Below are 22,034 nucleotides of genomic sequence, written 5' to 3'. Positions count from 1 at the left end.
CTGAACTGGAGATACATTTGGGGGGTCAATGGCCTAATAGACGGTATTCAAAGTCTTGTGCCTGGATGAGCTCAGCAAAAAATGAGTTCAGATTAGAAAAGAAATCAAGGGCAAGGACCATATCCTTAATGTAAAGACATACTCCAACATTAAGACTAATGGCTCCTTGTCAGTTTTTTCCCGCAGGTTGTTCTTCTCTTGGGCATCTGTGCACGCATGGTGCTATAATCTCTCTCTCACACTTCTTTCTCTCATCACTGCCAATCTCCACCTCCACTATTTTAAATGATTCTTTTTATTAGCCTTTCTATGCCGTTGCCGAGTATCTAATCCTAAATCTAAGAGAGGAGACTAGGGTTTTAACTCTCATTTCTGATTCCTGTCAGTCTTATTTGGAGATAGTATTATGATTTTTTTGTATACTTGTTACCACTTGAATTTATAAATAATAGGAAATCACCGCTAATGGAAAGGCATAAATACTACTCAGACATCTAAAGGCTATGTCCTGTCTTGCCATATTGGGTGCTAGTGTCCACTTAGACCAGAAAAGAGCTTGCTATACTTCTCTTCCTCATTCGAGGCCACAGACTAACCCTACCCCATCCTTGACAGGGTAGCACAGAACAGAAACTGTGAAGGTGAAGGTAATCCATAATTGCTTAGCACTACAATATTAAGAGATTTATTTACCAGCACAACCAAGGTCAGCAAAACTATTGGTCCTCTGGCAAGACCTTTTATCTTTCAAATTGTACTTTATACAACAGGTTTGTGTTTGTTTGTTTTTATTAATATCTAAGGTATACCATTATTATAAACAGTATTCATATTTAAACACAACCTTCCCAACATGACAAGTCATTTGCTCAGAGAGTCTACAGTACCACTGGGGAGATAAAGTGTATTTATGAATAAATACAAGATAGAAAGCATAAGGTATCTAAGAGAGAAAAAAAAAACACAAAAGGGAGTTTAGAGGACAGCATAATTACTTCAACTACAATGAAGAAAGAATTAATTCCTTTTTTTTATATGTGGCCCTTTAATATGAGTAAGATTTGACCATGGTTCATGGTTAAGAGGGAGATTCCAAGAAAAGAAACAGCCAAAGCAAAGACATGTGGTCAGGAAATCATTAAGTTTGTACAAGGAACAGGAAGATCTTTGGGCAGAGAAATGGTAGAGAGCAGTGGGAAACAAAATCACCAAGGTGGGTCATATTTTCACTTATTAGAAAACACACACACATAAAGAAATGACAGATATTTTCATTGTTTTCAAATGTGATTTTTAAAGGTCTGGTAATAGAGCTAAAGCAGCTGCAACAACAAACTACACTGCTGTCAAATACCCAAAACACACACGTACAACATTTAGTATTAGATTCTTTAGAGAACAGTCAAACCACAAAATATATTTTTCAATAGTTGTAAAGGGTTATGCAAACCTACAAGTGAGGAAATTTAGAGTAGTGGTTCAAATCAGTATAATTCACTGTCCTTGTCTAACCACAAGGAAAGAATTTAAAGCAAATGCATGCAAAATCCTTCACAGAATGCTAACAAAAGAATACTTAAAAATGGAATTCCAGAAGCTTGTAATTTGATGTCCTGTGTTTTACTTGTGTGATGATTATCCTCAAGAATGCTATTATTATGAAACAGTAAATCAGATGTGAACTGATTCCAGTAGTCAAATGATTCTATTTATAGACTTTTACCAACATTCCACAGAAAAAGTTGCTTAAACAAGTGGCAAGAGGCAAAGTTAGAAATAAGCAAAAGTCTGATATGCAAAGAAATATCTTACTCAGAGCTTCTTTCCAATGTTCCCTTAAAATAAGTCCCATAGCCATGCTTTCATTAAAATTAATTTTTTAAAAAAGATTTAGTTTATTTATTTGGGAGAGAGTACAGACCTGTGGGTGAGTACAAGTGAGGGGAAGGGTAGAAGGGGAGGTACAGAGAGAGGGAAAGAGAGAATCTCAAGCAGACTCCAAGCTGTTCATGGACCCTGACATGGGGCCCCATCTCACAACCCTGAGATCATGACCTGAGGCAAAATCAGGAGTCAGATGCTTAACCGACAGCCACCAGGTGCCCCACCATACTGTTTTTCCCCCAAAAGAGTTTACTTTTTATTGTCTCCTTCATTTTATTTTTTGGCCTTCCAATTAGGGTATAAAGATTAGGGCAATGACCATGACTGGTAACAAACACAATAAGAGAACTAAACAGGAATCATCTAAAGATTTAGAACAATGACATCATTTTGGCCTGATATATTCCCTTTGCCTATTTAAGTATATATACAGAAATTGCAGTCCTCCTATTCCATATGTTCTATTAAAGTGCTTGTCAAAAATTTATGCAGTGGCCACTGTTCCAAACTCCAAAAAATCTGATGAAGTCACTCTTAATACACAATTCTCAAAAATTCAGTTTGTGTGTATATACAAACATATATAGTGTTAAATAAATCATCTGATATAACAATGCATAAAAAAATCGGTTCAGAATGTTTGAACTTTTACTTGATTAGTAAAACTTTGTGATAAATTATTTAAGATTCACTGGGAATTATAGGCTATGCTACAGATCGATTCCCAATTCAAAATTTGTTGATTCCTCATAAATTGTTACTACTGGTTTAAAACTTCAGTTTCTCTGACATGGATCAGAATAAAATAGCAATCCTATTTTGAAAAAAAAAGTGTAAATAATTGGAATTGAGACATCTATTTCTCGCTCTCAAATAAATAAATCTTTAAAAATTAAAAAGAGAGAGAGAGAGAGGAAGTATAGTATAATGATTAGGACTTCAGACAGATGCCAGCATCCCTGGGTTAATATCCTAGGTTTGACTTTTATAGCTTATACTGTGATCTTAAATAAGTTACCTAGCCTCTCTTTGCCTCGACTTCCTCATCTGAATAGGTAAGGTTGTTGTGAGGATTCATGGAAAAAGCCCTTGGAACTGTTCCTGGCACACAGTAAGTACAATACAAAAGTAGTGGCTATTACGCTTTCTTTGGCAGCGCACAGACAACAGTGGTTGCTATTACTATTTAATGTCTTTTCTTTGAAGATACCACATGTAGACAGTACATCTAAGAAAACTCACTGTATTTAAGTTCATCCTCAATCTCCTACTTAGCTCCCCCCAAACATGGAATGGAACATAAGGAGCATACAATATATAACAGGTACTGTAAATTTCAGAAGAATAGATCAAATTAGAATTTTAGGAACTTTTTGACATCTAGTATCTAAAAGTCATATTAGAAATATGGATAATTTAAAGTATTAAGTATTCTAAAATATTATTTTTTTCTTTAATTCCTTGGGGGAATGTACCTTCTATAAGTGTTCTATTTATTATATTGTATTCCTAGTTAGCAATGTTACCAAATTTATAAAAACTAGTTTATAATTTTATAATAATCCAGTTTGTACTTACTAACTATTCATGTGAAATTGGTGTTTTACTGTACCTAGTGATTGTGTTTAGGTATGACATAAATTATTAGATGAAGATGTTTATCTGGTATGTACACATATCAACTATGTTATCAACATACAGTTTTAAAAATTTTTATTTGTAATAGAAGTGATAGCATGCTGATAAAATGAAATTATGCAGACATGCCCTCCAAATTGATATATTTTATGAGCTTTTCTTGACTACAATAGGAAAAAAAGGCATTTTTTTTCTTCATGATGACATTTATTCACACTAATATACACATTCTTTTTCTTTTTTACTTTTAAACACTAAACACATGCAAGCCACCTATCCAAACCACAGCCACTGGAATCTTGTTATGGCATCTGATCAATTAGGTTTCTAGTAGTTTTGTTTTGTTTATGTACTTGCAAGATTCTTGAGGTAATTCCAAACCGTGCATCTTGTTAACAGAATACCAATGAGATCTGAACTTTAAAAAGAGGTGTATAGGCAATCTATATTAGTAAAACTGAATTGGTTATGATTATTAAAAGCAACAGGGCTTATACAGCTAGATAATATGAATACAGAAGGAACCATGTCCCTATGAATTTGCTCTCTACTTCAGCAAACTTTCTTGGCCACCCAATCCAAAAAGCATGAAAGAAACAGCAGCAGTTCCTTTCACATCTTCTTTCATTCGTATCATATTCTGAGGAAGTTGTGTACTTTATTCTCTTCATATATTAAGTTCCTCGCCTTTCTTTGCACTCATCAATAAAAACTGCACACCTAAAAATCGTACACCAAAATACTGAACAAAATGCTTTTGTAATTCTGCTTTCATACATTTCTTCTAGAATGGAAGTGTCTTAAGGATATTAACTATAAAATTTTTTTAAAAAGATTTTATTTATTTATTTGTCAGAGAAAGAGATCAAGAGAGTGAGCACAAGCCGAGAGAACAGCAAGCAGAGGCAGAAGCATGCACCCTGCTGAGCAAGGAGCCCAATGTGGGACGTGCTTCCAGCACCATGGTATCAGGACATGAGCTGAAGGCAGACGCTTAACTGACTGAGCCACCCAGGCGTCCCTGAATTTCTTTCTTTCTTTCTTTTTTTAATATTTTATTTCTTTATTTGACAGACAGAGAGAGATCACAAGTAGGAAGAGAGGCAGGCAGAGAGAGAGGAGGAAGCAGGCTCCCTGCTGAGCAGAGAGCCCGATGTGGGGCGCGATCCCAGGACCCCGCAATCATGACCTCAGCCAAAGGCAGAGGCTTAATCCACTGAGTCACCCAGGTGCCCATCCCTGAATTTCTTAAAGATCAGGTACAAAGCAATTACAATGACGTAATTGCAGTATTTGAAAAAAATGAATTTGTTTACAATTCCAACTCTACCACAGGTTCACAGTCTTTTAAAGGTGTCCTCCTGCCTTTCTCTGCTATGACAATAAATTTGTCAATTTACATTTTGCCAGTCACAAAAAAAGGTTATTTTGGAGCTTCATTATGAAGGAAAACAAAGTTTTCTTTCAATACCAGGTAGTTTAAATTATTCACTGAGAGATTATATTTTATTCTATTCTTGAATCTTTATTATTATCCATTATTCCAAGTATGAGTCAAAAGAAGTGTCAACTTAGTTAATCAGAATATCGAAACAAACTTTAAATTTACAAAGGATCTGCCTTAGATTGAGGTAACACAAGCCTCCTATCTCTCAGTGTCCTAAGTTTCAGAATTTTGGTGTGAATTTTGGAGACAGGGCAGAGGATTCTGCACAGTATTTTCTAAAAGCTTCCTGGAGATTCAGATACCTATATCAGTCGAGCTGACACATATTTAAGAACTATTATCCTTCAGAGGGTCAATAAAATGGTATCACAGCTCAATTAAGTTGCTTCTTGACCTTGTACTTGTTTCATTTCTATGTCAATTAATGGACTGTAAGAACATCAGGAGATGGAGAGTATGTACGAGTTTATATTCTCCCCTAATGTTTAATTATTTTTTCAGTTTATAAAGCCACAAAAGAAGCATTTTTCAAGAGATATGGCAAACGAGAGTGTTTTACTCAAATTATAATAAAGACATTTTGTATTAGAAAAGCAGAATGCCTGTCAGAAATAATTTTAGACTAGAAGTAAGACCTACATAGTTCTTCTCTATTTATAAGGAAGGAGCTGGATAAATGGCACCAAACTGAAGATCCCACTGTGCATTTAGAAATAAGTTGCTTTACTCACCTAATCAAATGATCTTCATTTGTTTTTTTTTATCCCCAAAGTAAAGAAAACGACAAATGAACTTCCTATGCATTTTGCTTTTTTAAAAAAAATTTTTTTTATTAATATATAATGTATTATTTGCCCCAGGGGTACAGGTCTGTGAATCATCAGCTTACATATTTCATAGCACTCAGCATAGCACATACCCTCCCCAATAGCCATAACCCTATCACCCTATCCCATCCTCTCCCACCCCCCCAGCAACCTTCAGTTTGTTTTGTGAGTTAATTAAGAGTCTCTTATGGTTTGTCTCCCTCCTGATTCCATCTTGTTTCGTTTTTTCCTTGCATTTTGCTTCTTTGCCCCTTTCTATAAATCCAGGGAATACCTATGTTGTATCTTTTCAGGCCTTGCAGCGAGCACCTCTGATCTCCTACCTTGTCTGATATATGCATGTATCCTTACATATACAACTTGTATTTAGAAAAGACACTAGGACTAACAACAAATTTTATTTCCTGAAGGAGAGTCCAAATGTCGAGAACAAAACTATTTCCCATATATGAAATCTTTTACGCTGCAGACTTCTAAAAGACAAATTTGTTTGAAAGTGTTTTTTTGCTGAAAATATGCCAGTCATAGCTTATTTAACCAACCCATTCAAGTAGTTGTGACAATGCTCATCTTGAATGGTAAAGTCCATTTCAAAACTTGGTTATATTTTGGAACCCAGTGCCAAACTTCTTAAAGCATAGGCATTTTTTTTTTTTTTAAAGATTTTATTATTTGACAGAGAGACAGCGAGAGAGGGAACACAAGCAGCGGGAGTGGGAAAGGGGGAAGCAGACTCCCATGGAGAAAGGACCTGGATGAGAGTCTTGATCCCAGGACCCTCAGATCATGACCTGAGCCGAAGGTAGATGCTTAACAACTGAGCAGCCCAGGCGCCCCTTTCAAAGGCATTTCTACTGCTTCCCAGCACCCTCCTGACAGCCTCTGTAGATTATGCAGTGGCTGCATTACATTTTGTCTGGCAAATTAAACTATAACCAAGGTAATCAGCAACGGAAAAAAATTTTAAATTAAAGGGCATTTATAAAACAACAAGTTTTATTTTTTCTTCCTCCAGCACATTTTCAAGTACCTAAAAAAAACATCTCTTCCCACTACTGCTATCTGAATAACACTGGGGGAAAAAGATTACAAATTTTCAAGAATGAACTCAGCAACTTCTCTTTACTTTCAAGGACCTGGAATTTATACAATAGCTGAAAAACAAAAAATATTAATTATGACTGGCATTTATTTCATTTTTAAAGAATTGGATGAAAAAGTTAATGAAGATTAGTTTATATTTTCAATTTCTAGAAAAAGGAAGTACAGAGAGAAACTTTTTTTGCCAGAGAGAAACTGACTTTAATTATGACAACATGATTCCACATAACCATGATCTGAAGCTATTTATGAAAAATATTTTTGTGATTACTAATGCTATTCTGTGCTACTCTTCAGATACCCCATCCTATTTACATTTTCAAGAATTTGTCCTTCTGAAGAGAAATGGGAGAAGGAGGCTTATTTGAATGACAAACGATTCCACTGTCCAAAAAGAAATATTAGGACACATTTCTTGTAAAAATGTAAAACATGACTGATACACATCACCCAAAAGGTAACAATCTTAACTGGTTACTAAATGATAGGAAGCATAAAGCTCCCTTTTAATTTCTGTATTTGAGAATATAGAGAAGTAATCATAAAACGTTTTCTTTAAAAAGCTTGGTCATATAATGTGGATGAATCTCAGAATGTTGAGTAAAAGAATTCAGACAAAAAACAGTTTACATTGTATGATTCTATTTATATGTTTAAAATCAAGCAAAATTTATCTATGTAACAGGTCATAATAGTGATTATTCTTGGTAGTCAAGTATTAATTAGGAAAAGAAAGAAACGCACATATATATCGCCAAATAATATATAACAAAGGAGACAAGACTATGCCAATGGGGGAAGACAGTCTCTTCAACAAATGGTGTTGGGAAAACTGGACAGCTACATGCAGAAGAATGAAGGTGGACCACCTTCTCATACCACACACAAAAATAAACTCAAAATGGATTAAAGACCTAAGTGTGAGACCTGAAACCATAAAACTTGTAGAAGAGATCATAGGGAATAATTTCTTTGACATAAGCTATCGCAACGTTTTTCTAGTTATGTCTCCTCAGGAAAGGAAAACAAAAAACAAAAATAAACTACTGGGATTGCATCAATATAAAAAACTTTTGGGGTGCGTATGTGGCTCAGTCAGTTAAATGTCTGTCTTTGGCTCAGGTCGATATCCTTGAGTCCCCGGATCAAGCCGGAAAGCTGCTGGGCTCCCTGCTCCTCTCTCTGACCCCTCCCTCCTTGTGCTCTCCCTCTCTGACTCTCTTTCAAATAAATAAATAAAATCTTTAAAAAAAAAAAAACAAATAAAAAGCTTTTGCACAGTGAAGGAAACCATCAACAAATAAAAAGACAACCTTCTGAACAGAAGATATTTGCAAATGATACAGCCAATAACAGATTAAGATCCAAAATATGAAACAAGTTACACAACTCACCACCAAAAAAACCAAACAATCTGATTAAAAAATGGACAGCGCTGGATGCCTGAGATGTTCAGTTGGTTAAGCATCTGCCTTCGGCTTAGGTCATGCTCCTTCCTCTACCTGCCACCCAACCTCTCTGATAAATAAATAAATAACATCTTTAAAAATAAAAAATGAATAAAAAATAAAAATAAGAAATGGAAAGAGGACCTGAAAAGACATCTTACCAAAGACGTACAGATGGCCAACAGACACATGAAAAGATGTTCAACGCCACTAATCATCAGGGAAATGCAAATCAAAACTACAACCAGATATCATCTTATACCTATCAGAATGGCTAAAATCAAAAAGACAAGAAGTAAGTGTTGGTGAGGATATGGAGAAAAAGGAAAATTGTGCATTATTGGTAGGAATGTAAACTGGTGCAGCCACTGTGAAAAACAGTGTGGAGTTTCCTCAAAAAAATTAAAAACAGAAATATATGATCCAGTAATAACACTACTGGGTATTTACCCAAACAAAACAAATCAAAACAAAATTCAAAAAAGATACATGCAGCTCTATGTTTATTACAGCATTATTTACAATAACCAAGATACGGAAGTAACCTAAGTGTCCATTGATAGACAAATGGATAAAGAAGATGTGGTAAACGCACACACACACACACACACACACACACACACACACACACACACAAATATACACACACACAGGAATATTACAAGTCACAAAAAAGGATGAGATCTTGCCATTTGTGATAACATGAATGTACCTAAAGGGTATTATGCTAAGTAAGTCCGAAAGAGAAGGACAGATACTGTAAGATTTTACTCATATGTGGAATCTAAAAAACAAGTAAATAAATAATCAAGAAGCAGAATCATATCTATACACACAGAGAACAAACCAATGGCTGCCAAAAGGGAGGGGGTGGAGGGTAGGAAAAACGAGTGAAGGGAAGTGGGAGATACAGGCTTCCAGTTATGGAATGAATAAGTTATGGGAATAAAAGGCACAGCATAGGTAATACAGTTAATAATATTGTAGGGGCACTTATGTGGCTTAGTTGGTTAAACGTGGAAGTCTTGGTTTCGGCTCAGATCATGATTTTAGGATTATGAGATTGAGCTCTATGTTGGGTGTGGAGCCAGCTCGAGAGTCTCTCTCTTTCCCTCACTCTCTGCCCCTCCCCCACACTCAAAGGCTCTCTTCCCCCCCCCCCCATTAATAAATATTGTAAGAGGGTTGTATGGCAAAAGATGGTAGCTACATTTGTGCTGAGCACAGCATAACATATACAGAAGTTGAATCGCTGTGTTGTATACCTGAAATTATAATCAAAGAAGGAGGAGGCAGAGGAGGAGGAAGAAGGAGAACTGAAAGGAAGGAGCGTGAGGGAGACCTCCCAGGTTCTATATCTTGATCTGGGTGGTAGTTATACGGGTGTGTGCTTTCATATAATTCATCAGGCTGTACAATTAACAATAATGCTCTTTATTAAGTAGGTGAGGTGGATTAAGAAGTACAAACTTCCAGTTATTAAAAAGAAAAAAAGCACAACACTCCTTACTACATATATGATACCTCAATATTTTTTTAAAAAAAATCCTTAACTATGAAATTCAAACAATACTTATTGTGAGTAAAATTCTTTTTATCAGCCTAGGATGAGGCTAGAAAGAATGACCTGTAGCAACTTTCCTGTGTATATATATGACTCTTGGGGAGCCTGGTCAGTCAGTTGAATATCTGCCTTTGACTCAGGTCATGATCCCAGGGTCCTAGGATTTAGCCCCATGTTGGGCTCCCTGCTCAGTGGGGGAGGCTGCTTCACCCTCTCCCACTGTTTGTGGTCTATCACATGCCCTCTTTGTCAAACAAATTTTTAAAAAATGTATGACTCTTTAAATTTGTAAAATGGTCTGTCACATCTTGAGCCAAAAAATTTTTAAATCAAAACAGTGTATTCACTGTGTATTTATGAGGGGAGGTGTGGTTTACTACAAGTGCTTCATACACTTGTGAAGCAACTGACATTATTCATTTTAAGAATGCTAGATACTAATTTCATGTTTTATGGTTTGTTTCCAGGGAGAGAAATGGGGTAATGTTGTCTGGTTCAAACACACTTAACTTGAAGGACCTGTTCATTGTGGCTTTATAAAGACAGGGCAAGATGTGGCTTGTCAAAGACAACTGATACACCCTGTTAATCAAGAAAATTATGATTGTAGATAATTAGGAATGTAATATGAAGAGACTAGTTAGGATTTGGTCTTTTAAAAGCTGCATAGACTGTACCAAGATTTACTCAAAAGATTTTAATCCATAAAAACTTTCTATATTTACTACAATGGCTTATAAAACAAACCAACCAAGAAATCAGTTTGAAGTTCAGTGCTTTGTCTCTCTTCTCAAGGTTGAGTTATTTATTCTCCATTGTTTCTACCAGATTGGAAGTTGCACATTTCTCTCTCTCTCTCTTCTTTTTTTTTTTTTTTTAAAGATTTTATTTATTTGACAGAGAGAGAGATCACAAGTAGGCAGAGAGGCAGGCAGAGAGAGAGGGGGAAGCAGGCTTCCTGCTGAGCAGAAAGCCAGATGTAGGGCTCCATCCTAGGACCCTGAGATCATGATCAGGCCCAAAGGCAGAGGCCTAACCCACTGAACCACCCAGGCATGCCTGCACATTTCTCTCTTTTTGTTTTCTGATTATCTCACAAATTTTGAGGATATTACTATGCAAGCTCTAAAGTCAATAAACCTATCATTCCCATAAGTCAGACCTTTAAGCTGTTTTAACTCCTATCATTTACCTAAATATTATTATCTGTAAACTTAAATTTGACATCATCTTTCTTAATGTTTTAATATAGACAATGCTTATTTAGATTTGCCATCAAGTTAGCTAATTGTTGTGCTTATCATTCCTTTGTTAAGCCTTCTTCTTCCTTTTGGGTTAAATTTCCTTCTTCTGGAAATACATTTTTTAGTAGTTTCTTCAATGATGTTTCATTGATGGTAAATATTCACTTTTTCATGAAAATGCTTTTGTTTTGTCGGTTTAAGAGGACATTAAATTCTATCTGCATATTCTGGTACAGTAGCGATTAGCCACATACAGCTTTTAAGAACTGGAAATGTGCCGAACATAAGTGAGAAACTGAATTTCACATATATTTTAAATTTTAAAATGAAAGTGCACCTGTATCGCTCAGTTGGTTAAGTGACTTCTTGATCTCAGGGTCATGTGTTGAAGCCCTGTGTTGGACTCCATGCTGGTCATGGAGTCTACTTAAAAAAATGAATAAATTTGGGCGCCTGGGTGGCTCAGTGGGTTAAGCCGCTGCCTTCGGCTCAGGTCATGATCTCAGGGTCCTGGGATCGAGTCCCGCATCGGGCTCTCTGCTCAGCAGGGAGCCTGCTTCCTTCTCTCTCTCTCTCTGCCTGCCTCTCAGTGTACTTGTAATTTCTCTCTGTCAAATAAATAAATAAAATCTTTAAAAAAAAAAATGAATAAATTTAAGAATGAATATTTAATCAGTTTTTGGGAAACTGCTTAAAGTATGCTTGGAACAGCTTGAGTATGTAAATATACTTTTTCTTCAATACATTTCATAAGACCTAAATATTCTTTTTTTTTTTTTTTTAAAGATTTTATTTATTCATTTGACACAGAGAGATCACAAGCAGGCAGAGAGGCAGGCAGAGAGAGAGAGAGGAGGAAGCAGACTCCCCGCGGAGCAGAGAACCCGATGCGGGACTCGATCCCAGGACCCGGAGATCATGACCTGAGCCGAAGGCAGCAGCTTAACCCACTGAGCCACCCAGGCGCCCCGTTACCTAAATATTCTTGATGAAATTTAGAGTATATTGAGATGGGCTATGAATATAAAATAATTTTAAATTAATATAAATAAGTGTACATCTTATTAATAGTTTTTAATATTGACTACATATTAGAATATTTTAATAGATTAAATATAGTAAAATTAACTTCATCTATTTCTTTTTAAGCCTTTATAAAAATGGCTCCTAGGGAAAGGAGAACCCTCCTACACTGTTGGTGGGAATGCAAGCTGGTGCAACCACTCTGGAAAACAGCATGGAGGTTCCTCAAAAAGATGAAAATAGAGCTACCTTATGACCCAGCAATTGCACTAGTGGGTATTTACCCTAAACATACAAATGTAGTGATCCAAAGGGGCACGTGCACCCGAATTTTTATAGCAGCAATGTCCACAATAGCCAAACTAAGGAAAGAACCTAGAGGTCCATCAACAGATGAATGGATAAAGAAGATGTGGTATAGATACATAATGGAATACGATGCAGCCATCAAAAGAAATGAAATCTTACCATTTGCAACAATGTGGATGGAACTAGAGGGTATTATGCTTAGCAAAATAAGTCAATCAGAGAAAGACAATTATCAAATGACCTCCCTGATATGAGGAAGTTGAGAGCCAGTGTAGGGGGTTTGGGAGTAAGAAAAGAATAAATGAAACAAGATGGGATCAGGAAGGATACGAACCATAAAAGACTCTTAATCTCACAAAACAAACTGAGAGTTGCTGGAGGGAGGGGGGTAGGGAGACGGTGGTGGGGTTATGGACATTGGGAAAGGTATGTGCTATGACCTATGCAAACCTGGTGATTCACAGACCTGTACCTCTGTGACTAATACATTATATGTTAATAAAAAATAAAAAATTTTTAAAAATGGCTCCTAGATAATTTTAAATTATATCCATGATGCATATTATATTTCCATTAGACAGTGTTGTTTTAAGTTATTCTTTAATAATTTTTCTTCTTTTATTATTTTAAAAATAATTACAACATATTCTCATAGCAGTTTTAAGGTAATATTTTACCAAATTCTGATTCTATTGTTGCTGTTATGAAATTCACAATTAGTCTAAGTGTTTTTTCATTGTAACTAATCCATGTTTTCTTTTCTGATGGCTTTAAAAAACTTCTCTTTGTCTATTGTGTTCTGTATGTCCAAGCCCATGAATCTAGGTATGGATAGATATCTATTTCTTTTGACTGTGACTTAAACTTCTGGAATATGGAGTTGTATGTATTTAATCAATTCTAAAAAATCCTTATTATTATATTTTTGTTTATTGTTTTATTTCTCATTCTCTCTAGTTTTCTTTTTTGGAACTCCTGTTAGGGATATGTTGGACCTTCTCATTCAATCTTCCGTGAACCTTAACTCCCTTATATTTTAATTAAAAAAAAATTTTTTTTTTTTTTTTAGATTTTATTTATTTATTTGACAGACAGAGATCACAAGCAGGCAGAGAGGCAGGCAGAGAGAGAGGAGGAAGGCGGCTCCCCGGCGAGCAGAGAGCCCGATGCGGGGCTCGATCCCAGGACCCTGGGTTCATGAACTGAGCCGAAGGCAGAGGCTAAACCCACTGAGCCACCCAGGTGCCCCGACTCCCTTATATTTTTAATATCTAAGTGAACTCCTCAGTTTTTCTGTACAGTTTACTAATTTTCTCTATAAAAAGAAAAGGGAATCTGTGTAAACTGTTTTTAAAGATCTCCTATGAGGTTATAAGCTTAGGAACTATATATTTACTTTCTAGATGTTTTAATTTTTTTTAATCCTGCCTATATTAAATTGCTAAGGTTACCACTACAAGTATCAGAGCCAGAGTAACTTCAACAATAGAATTTTCTCACAATTCTGGAATCTAGAAATATATGAGCATGATGCCAGTAGGCCTGGTTGCTGTTATGCCCTCTGTCTTTGGCTTGTCAGTGGCCATCTTCTCCTTTTGTCCTCACCTAGTCTTTGCTCTGTGTGTGTCTGTCCTAATTTTTTGTTATTAAAACATCAGTCATATTGGATTAGAGCCCACTCAAATAACCTCATTTTAACTTGTTAGCTCTTTAAAGACCCACCTCCAAATACAGTCATATCATGAGCTATCAGGAGTTAGGATTTCAATATAGCACTCTTGAAAGAGCAAAATACAGTCTGTAACCCTGCCTGTTTTTAAAATTTTCAGTATCTTGAACTGTCCTCCCATATTTCTATCACTTTAATATATTATACTTTATTTACTGTTTATATATACTAATTAGATGATTCTATTATAAGAATGTGATGATATTAATTTTTAAAGGTGGGGAATCTGCCTTTGGCTTGGGTCGTGATCTAGGGGTCCTAGATTTGGGTCCCACATTGGTTTCCCTGCTTAGCAGGGAGTCTGCTTCTCCCTCTGACCTCTCCTTCTGCCCCTCCCCCTGCTTGTGCTCTCACTCTTTCAAATAATTAAAATCTTTAAAAAAAAAAAAAAAGTAAGAGCTTCAAAACAAACAGAAATCCCCACAGTTTCAAATTAAGAAAAAAGGCTAAGTTCTAAATTTAAAAACAAATTTTCAAAAACATTTGATATATTTTTAAAGTAGCCATATTAAAGCATAATATGACACATAACTACATATACTGAAAGAGTACAATTTGGTGTTCTGACATTTGAATGCACTTGTGAAACTATTATCACTATCCAAATAATAAACATATCCACCACCACATAAAACTTTTCTAACACACTTTGTAATCCCTGCATTCTATCCTTTCTTCAACTTCTCATCCCAAGCAACCACTAATCTGCTTTATTACTATAGTGTAGTTTGCATATTTTAGGGTTTTAGATTAGAATCATACCGTATGGGTTTTTTTTTTTTTTTGTCTGACTTCCTTCATTATTTTGAAATTAACCCACATTGCTCCATGTATCAAAAGTTTACCTCTTTTTTCCTCAGAAAGTTGAAAATAGAGCTACCCTACGACCCAGCAATTGCACTACTGGGTATTTACCCTAAATATACAAATGTAGTGATCCGAAGGGGCACGAGCACCCGAGTATGTATAGCAGCAATGTCCACAATAGCCAAACTAAGGAAAGAACCTAGAGGTCCATCAACAGATGAATGGATAAAGAAGATGTGGTATATATATATACACACAATGGAATACTATGCAGCCATCGAAAGAAATGAAATCTTGCCATTTGCAATGACGTGGATGGAACTAGAGGGTATTATGCTAAGTGAAATAAGTCAATCGGAGAAAGACAATTATCATATGATCTCCCTGAAATGAGGAAGTTGAGAGGCAACATGGGGGTTTTTAGGGGTAGGAAGGGAATAAATGAAACAAGATGGGATTGGGAGGGAGATAAAATATAAGAGATTCTTAATCTCACAAAACAAACTGAGGGTTGCTGGGGGGAGGGGGGAAGGGAGAAGGTGGTTGGGTTAAGGACATTGGGGAGGGTATGTGATATGGTAAGTGCTGGGAAGTGTGTAAACCTGGCGATTCACAGACCTGTACTCCTGGGGCTAATAATACATTATACGTTAATAAAAAAAATTTTTAGCCCTTTTTATTGCTGTGTATTGTTTCATAATATGGACATACTACAATTTGTTTATCCATTCACCTGCTGAAGGACATTTGGTTTGCTTCCAGGTTTTGCCTACTGCAAATAAAGCTAAGATGCGTATCTACATACAGGGCTTTGTATGGACATAGGTTTTAATTTCTTTTGGTTAAGTATTTATAAGTGTATGATAAGTGTATATCTAACTTTTCAAGAAACTTATAAAACAGTTTCTAAAATGTGAAACTGGATCATTTTATATCCCCAGCAGTATATATATTCTAATAGATGTGAAATAATATCTTTGTGGCTTTAATCTTACATCTTCTTGATGACTAATGATATTGAGATTTTGTATTTATTTCCCTGAAGTCTAATAATTTCAGTTATTTGAAACCAGAAAATTGTATATCTTCTTTGGAAAGCTAACTCTTCAAATCTTCTGCCTATTTTGGGGGTTTGCTTTCTCCTTTACTATCAAGTTTTGAGAATTCTTTATATATTCTGGATACAAGCCTTTTATCAGTTACATCATTTACAAATATTTCCTCCCAGTTTGTGACTTCTCCTGTCATTCTCTTAATAATGTGTTAAGAAGATCTCAGGGTTGGGGGGAGGGGAAGAAGATCTCAGGGTTCTAAGATTGAACACCCTGGGCTCTGGGCTGAGTGTGGAGCCTGCTAATGGATTCTCCTCTCCCTTTCCTTCTGCCGCCTCCCTCACACTCATGCTCTCTCTCACACACACAAATTTTTTTTTTTTTTGCCTCTATGTTCATGAGTTATATTGGTCTACAGTTTTATTTTCTTTAATATTGTTGTCTGATTTTTTTTTTTAAGATTTTATTTATTTATTTGACAGAGAGATCCCAAGTAGGCAGAGAGGCAGACAGAGAGAGAGGGAAGCAGGCTCCTCACTGAGCAGAGATTCCCGATGTGGGGATCGATCCCAGGACCTTGAGATCATGACATGAGCCGAAGGCAGAGGCTTAATCCACTAAGCCACCCAGGTGCCCATTGTTGTCTGATTTTGATATTAATGTTGACCTCACAGAATTAGTTGGGAAGTATTTGCTTCTCTTCAATTTTCTTCAAGTGTTTGATATAGAATTTGTTATTATTTCTTCCATAAATTTTTAGAATTCTCTAGTGAAGCAATGTGGGCTTGGGATTTTCTTTGTGGAATATTTACAAATATACATTCATTCACCTTCATAGATATAGGGCAATTCAGGTTGTCTACTCATTCTTGAATGAACTTTGGTAGTTTCCGTCTTTTAAGGTGTCCGTTTCAATTTCAACACTGAATTTCAATTTCCATTTCAATTTTTTCAACATCTTTGGTCCTAACTTAACCTTATTATTCCTTTAATATCTGTAGAATCTGAAGTGATGCCACTTTGGTCCCCCGATGTTACTTCTCTAAACATCCTGAACATCCTATAATATCCTCTAAACATCCTAGAAAGGCAATCAATTTTTAAACATTATTGTCATGTATAATGAAGTAATGTTATGGCTCTAAATAGGTATTGTTCATAATCACTTATTTTAGGATAGTTATATTAGCTTTGCTCTGCCAACATTAATTCTTATAAGTCATTTAAACCAGGCCATGTTTCCTTATCTCTAAAAATGATTACGTGAAATGCATTAAGAGAGAGAGAGATCCCAGGACCCTGGGACCATGATCTGAGCTGAAGGCAGATGCTTAACCTATAGCCACATAGGTGCCCAGGAAACTCATTTAAATATGATATTTTTCAATAAGGTCATGCTTAGATTATAATTATTCTATGAATAACAACCACAATAATTTTGCTTTTTTTAAAAAAAGTCAAAAACCTTAAATTGCTGGGAGGCTCAAAAAGATGAAAAAACATCTTCTTAATTTGTGTTCAGTAATCTCCCAGTGGAAATGTTTATTTCCAGCCTTGTATTCATAGGAGCTCATACTTGAACCTATATACTGAAAAAGACACAGGAGCCATGTGCAAGTTCAAGATAGAGAAGAAATAACACCCATCAGAAGCAAAACGAAGGTTTACATCATAGGCACAAAAAGACAAAACCAAAGGGCGCCTGGGTGGCTCGGTGGGTTAAAGCCTCTGCCTTCGGCTCAGGTCATGATCCCGGGGTTCTGGGATCAAGCCCCACATGGGGCTCTCTGCTCAACAGGGAGCCTGTTTCCACCTCTCTCTCTGCCTGCTTCTCTGCCTACTTGTAATCTCTCTCTCTGTTAAATAAATAAATAAAATCTTAAAAAAAAAAAAAAAGACAAAACCAAAAGAAGAAAATGCATTTTAGAAAAACAAACTTCTTAGAGACCACTGTATTTTACTTGCTTTTCCACCACTAACATTTCTACTGTTATTCATAAGGGGGTGTACTAGAAAACCAAGACCAACACCATTCCTTCACAAACTAAGCAAAGTAATAATTATTTAATTTCAGTTTGTTATAATAGTCAGGAGAAGAACTTGGGCCAAAAAGACACTGTGTTATCAAACAAAGAAATGAAAATCTAAGAGATTTCAGGTAAAAAAGAAAAAATCAAATAAGCATAAATTCCCTCCAAATACATACAAATTTCCAATTGGCAATTATAGTAGTTGCTAATTTCTAGATGGCCAAAGAAGCCAAATTCAATTTCTCTGTATTACTGTTGTTTCCTTGTGAATTAGACTCAAGGCTTTACGGTATCCAGCTCCCACTGGACAGTGTTTAAGACCTAAATGCCTCACAATTTATTTTATAACATAACCAGTCTCTCCATTGTAATGTGCCAATATGCTGTGCAGTAATTTTATCTCAATGACAAGTACTTTATATTCAGACATTCAATCTCTATTAACATTATAAAATTTGAAAGAAGAAAACCCCCAGGTATTTGCAGTGTGCCAGATACTCTGTATGAGTCATGGCCAGGGAAGTGATCCTGCCATTAGTACAACAAAAAGAGGTATTATCTCTCCCTCCTTTGAACATCTCTAGGACTTACTGCCCCAATCATTTATTTGGCACAGTAAATTCTACACATGCATCCTGTCTGATCTGAGTGAACCTTTAAGGCCAACAGTGTCATCCTCCACTTGGGATCTTCCACACAAAACCTCACAGCCAACAGCTGTTTCTTAAATATTAAACTGATTATTAGCTAAGGAATGCCACCAACATATCCTTCCTTCAGCAACATCTTTGGAGCACAGTTACTGCTCTATATTCTGGAATACCTATACTTCTTAATTGTCTGACAATTAAAATTAAAATGAAGCAAAGACAAGGTCTACTTAAAATAGCTAGATTTAAGTAAGTGGCATTATATAAAATAAATACTTTTTTTTTTAGAGTAATCCTAACTCTAATCAAAGATTCTTACACACCTTGTTTATAGCAGAATTGGGAGGGCCCTAACACTGTTTCAAATTCCTATCCCTGGATTAGAATATAAAAGCAACTATGACAAAGCTTTATCACCTGTCTCCAAACATTCCTCCTCTCTGCTCTAGACCTTCTTATACTCAATGAGTGGTCACCCCTACACCTTCCAAAAGGCTCCCATGGCTCTTGGTCTTCAGCAATTCCCCTGCATAACGATTCTCTCACAGGTATCAGAATATCCTTAAGGACTCGATAAACATAAATTGCTGGGCCCTACCCCTAGAGTTTTGTATTCAGTAGGTCTAGCATGGGCCTACATTATTTGTGTTTCTAACCAATTTCAGATGATGGTGATGCTACCCATCCAGACACCATACTCTGAGAAACCATTATATGCTCAAATCTTCCCCCATTTCTGTAACAATTATTGCATCTGATTAAATTACTCAAAACAGTTTTAAAGTTTAATTCTTCTTTTAGATGAAGCTTGGTTTCTTTATTTACTATTCTGAATAGGTGTTGGCCGTGTGGTCTGAATGGTGAATACCATCTTCATGTAGAGCATTTCAGTAGAGTATTAAATGTTTCTGGACAGTGACTCCGTAACTTTTCCAGCTCCAAAATGCTACACAGTGATTTGGACCAGGTCATCATCTATATAGGGAAGCACCAAACTAGTTATTCAGTCTACATTATCCCAATTTGGAGTTACAGGGATACACATATTATTGTTTCTGACAGGAATGTCTTCCCCTTCTTCTCCTCTGGTTAACTTCTCTTCTTTCAGATCTTAGCTCAGAGATGACTTATTCAGGGAACTTTCCTTTTCTTCCCCATGACCGCATCAAATCTTATTAGGGGTCATAGCCACTGATTCCCCTGCTTTGTAGCCCTTGTCATGGTTGCATTTTTTACATTTGCTTATATATTTTACTAATAGCAATTTTCTGCACTGGATTACAAGCTCCCGTCAATGTTTTTTGTTTTGATCAGCATTGTATTTTCAGCACCTAGCACAATATGAGGGACAAAGAAGATGTTCAAATGAAGGTAGGGAAGATCTGAGCTTTTTTAGTCCAAAAAAATTTAAGAAAAAGTATTCCTTTCTATACTCTGCCTCCTTATGTGTTTTTCACCTATCTGATATGCCAAAAAAAGACAAAAAGACTTACCTTTTCTGAATAATTCTTGGAGACTTTCAGCACTTTGATTTAATACAGCCCATATTTCTTCTTCCTGCAGAGGTCCACCCCGCACCTCGAGGGCCTCAGCTAGTGACACGTGCATATTACCTAAGAAGCAAAGGTAATAGATGGGGTACACATCAGCAACTTGTACTGCACTTACAGTAGTGAAGTTCCATACTAGTGATGAGAAACTGAGGTTCCTGCCTACCTAATTTCTCAATATGGTCTTCAATCTAGGTATTACACTACAGTTCAAATTCATAGAGGATAAAGAAACTGGAGGGAAAAAACCTCAAACCAGCTCCCTGCCCTAGCCCCACAGGGCCAGCTTTTTGGTCTGAACCAGAAAACAGATGATGACTATTTTATGGGAGAAAACAGAAAGTTCAAGGTACCAGGAGGCAGCAAAGTGCAGATGATTACATCAAAACAGCCAGACCGAACAGAAGGCCTTTCAGATTATAGTTCTAGGCTTCATTCTATGCATCCCAGCTAAAATGAGGAGAGGAGCTCCTACAGCCTCAATGCGTGGAGCTGAAATAAGATGGAACACATTTCTTCCATTCACTAACTGATTTCTCTGTCTTCAATATATGTAGTATAACTATAAAATTTGCACTGAATGGACTTAAGTACTTTTAGGTCCAACTATGCTGTCAACTTATCATTTGCCCTTGGAAAAGTCATTTCATGTCTAAAACTCAGTTTCTCATCTGTGACATGGGAATAATAATAATAATTAATAATAATAATAATGCCATTTTGGGGTTTATAATGGAGAAAAAGTCTATTCCTGTAAACGTGCTTTGTAATTTAACTATATGGAGAATGAATTAAAAACTCAGAAGGGTGACTGTGTAGGGACATTTTTGTAGGGTCGGTTTTTTCAATGGCATTCAATTAAGTGGGTGATATAATGACAATTTTTAAGGTTTTCTATGGGGAAAATAATCCTTCTTTCATTGTGAAAGGTGGGAATGCAGCTACTCAATATCATCATACATTAAGTTTCCTTCATTTCTTGAAAAGACAATTGCTCTTGATCACTAAGATTTCTAACCATCCCAACCAATTTAAGTGTAATGTGCATAATGCATATCTCTTGGTAGGCAGAAAGAGATGGGTTTGGAAAAGAAGCTAGAGGAAGTGGAAAATGTTAAATGCTTATTTTCTGTAATTATATCCTTCATTAAATTTTAAAATTAATGTATAAAAAACAGCTGTTTCAGACAAAAGCTGACTTTGTTTATTCAACTAACAAGGATAGCTAATATTTTTTAAAAATTTGTATTTATGTTACTTTAACCCAGACTGGAAAAAAGCAACTCCAGCTACAAATGAGGACAACCTTGTCCTGCCACTTTCCTTTTCAAATGTTTACCATAGTATTTTATGCATAGGATCTGCCTTGAGGAGTATGCACTTAAATGTACAATGTAGTAGTTAAAAGGGAAGATAAAAGATATTGCTTAGAAAAAGCCAAAGGCATTTTTACTTAGCTTATACAGAAGTGATTATTCAGGCACCCATCCCCCACCCCCAAAATACTCTGTCTCTTATGCACTTGATTAAATGATAGTACATTAAAAAGAAGAATAAGCTGCATTGCTAAGAGACATCTGAGTTATTATCTTCTGCATAAAGCACTGTATGAAATTTGAAGTTTCAACAGACATATCAAGATATTATTAGAAATCAGATACCAACAGGATTTGTGAGATAGTCTACCCTGTAGTGAATTTCCAAAGTAAGATGTCTGAGAACAGGTTACCT

The 22,034-nt window shown here is 36.0% G+C and overlaps 1 protein-coding gene across 10 annotated transcripts in view; it reads right to left on the bottom strand.

Annotated features, from left to right (window-relative positions):
- Positions 1-22,034, bottom strand: part of PTPN13 (protein tyrosine phosphatase non-receptor type 13) — a 213,244-nt gene that overhangs the window by 141,506 nt on the left and 49,704 nt on the right. For all 10 annotated transcript variants that reach the window (XM_032332798.1, XM_032332800.1, XM_032332799.1 and 7 more), the window contains exon 2: positions 20,247-20,366. In XM_032332798.1, coding sequence (XP_032188689.1) covers positions 20,247-20,361 — 115 coding nt within the window. In that variant the 5' untranslated portion in view covers positions 20,362-20,366. The remainder of the gene's footprint in view (positions 1-20,246; positions 20,367-22,034) is intronic.

The sequence above is a fragment of the Mustela erminea genome, chromosome 2 (genome assembly GCF_009829155.1).
Source record: "Mustela erminea isolate mMusErm1 chromosome 2, mMusErm1.Pri, whole genome shotgun sequence".
NCBI classification, from domain to species: domain Eukaryota; kingdom Metazoa; phylum Chordata; class Mammalia; order Carnivora; family Mustelidae; genus Mustela; species Mustela erminea.
The sequence above is the reverse complement of the archived record's forward strand: the minus strand, read 5'-3'. Positions and strand labels throughout refer to the sequence as shown.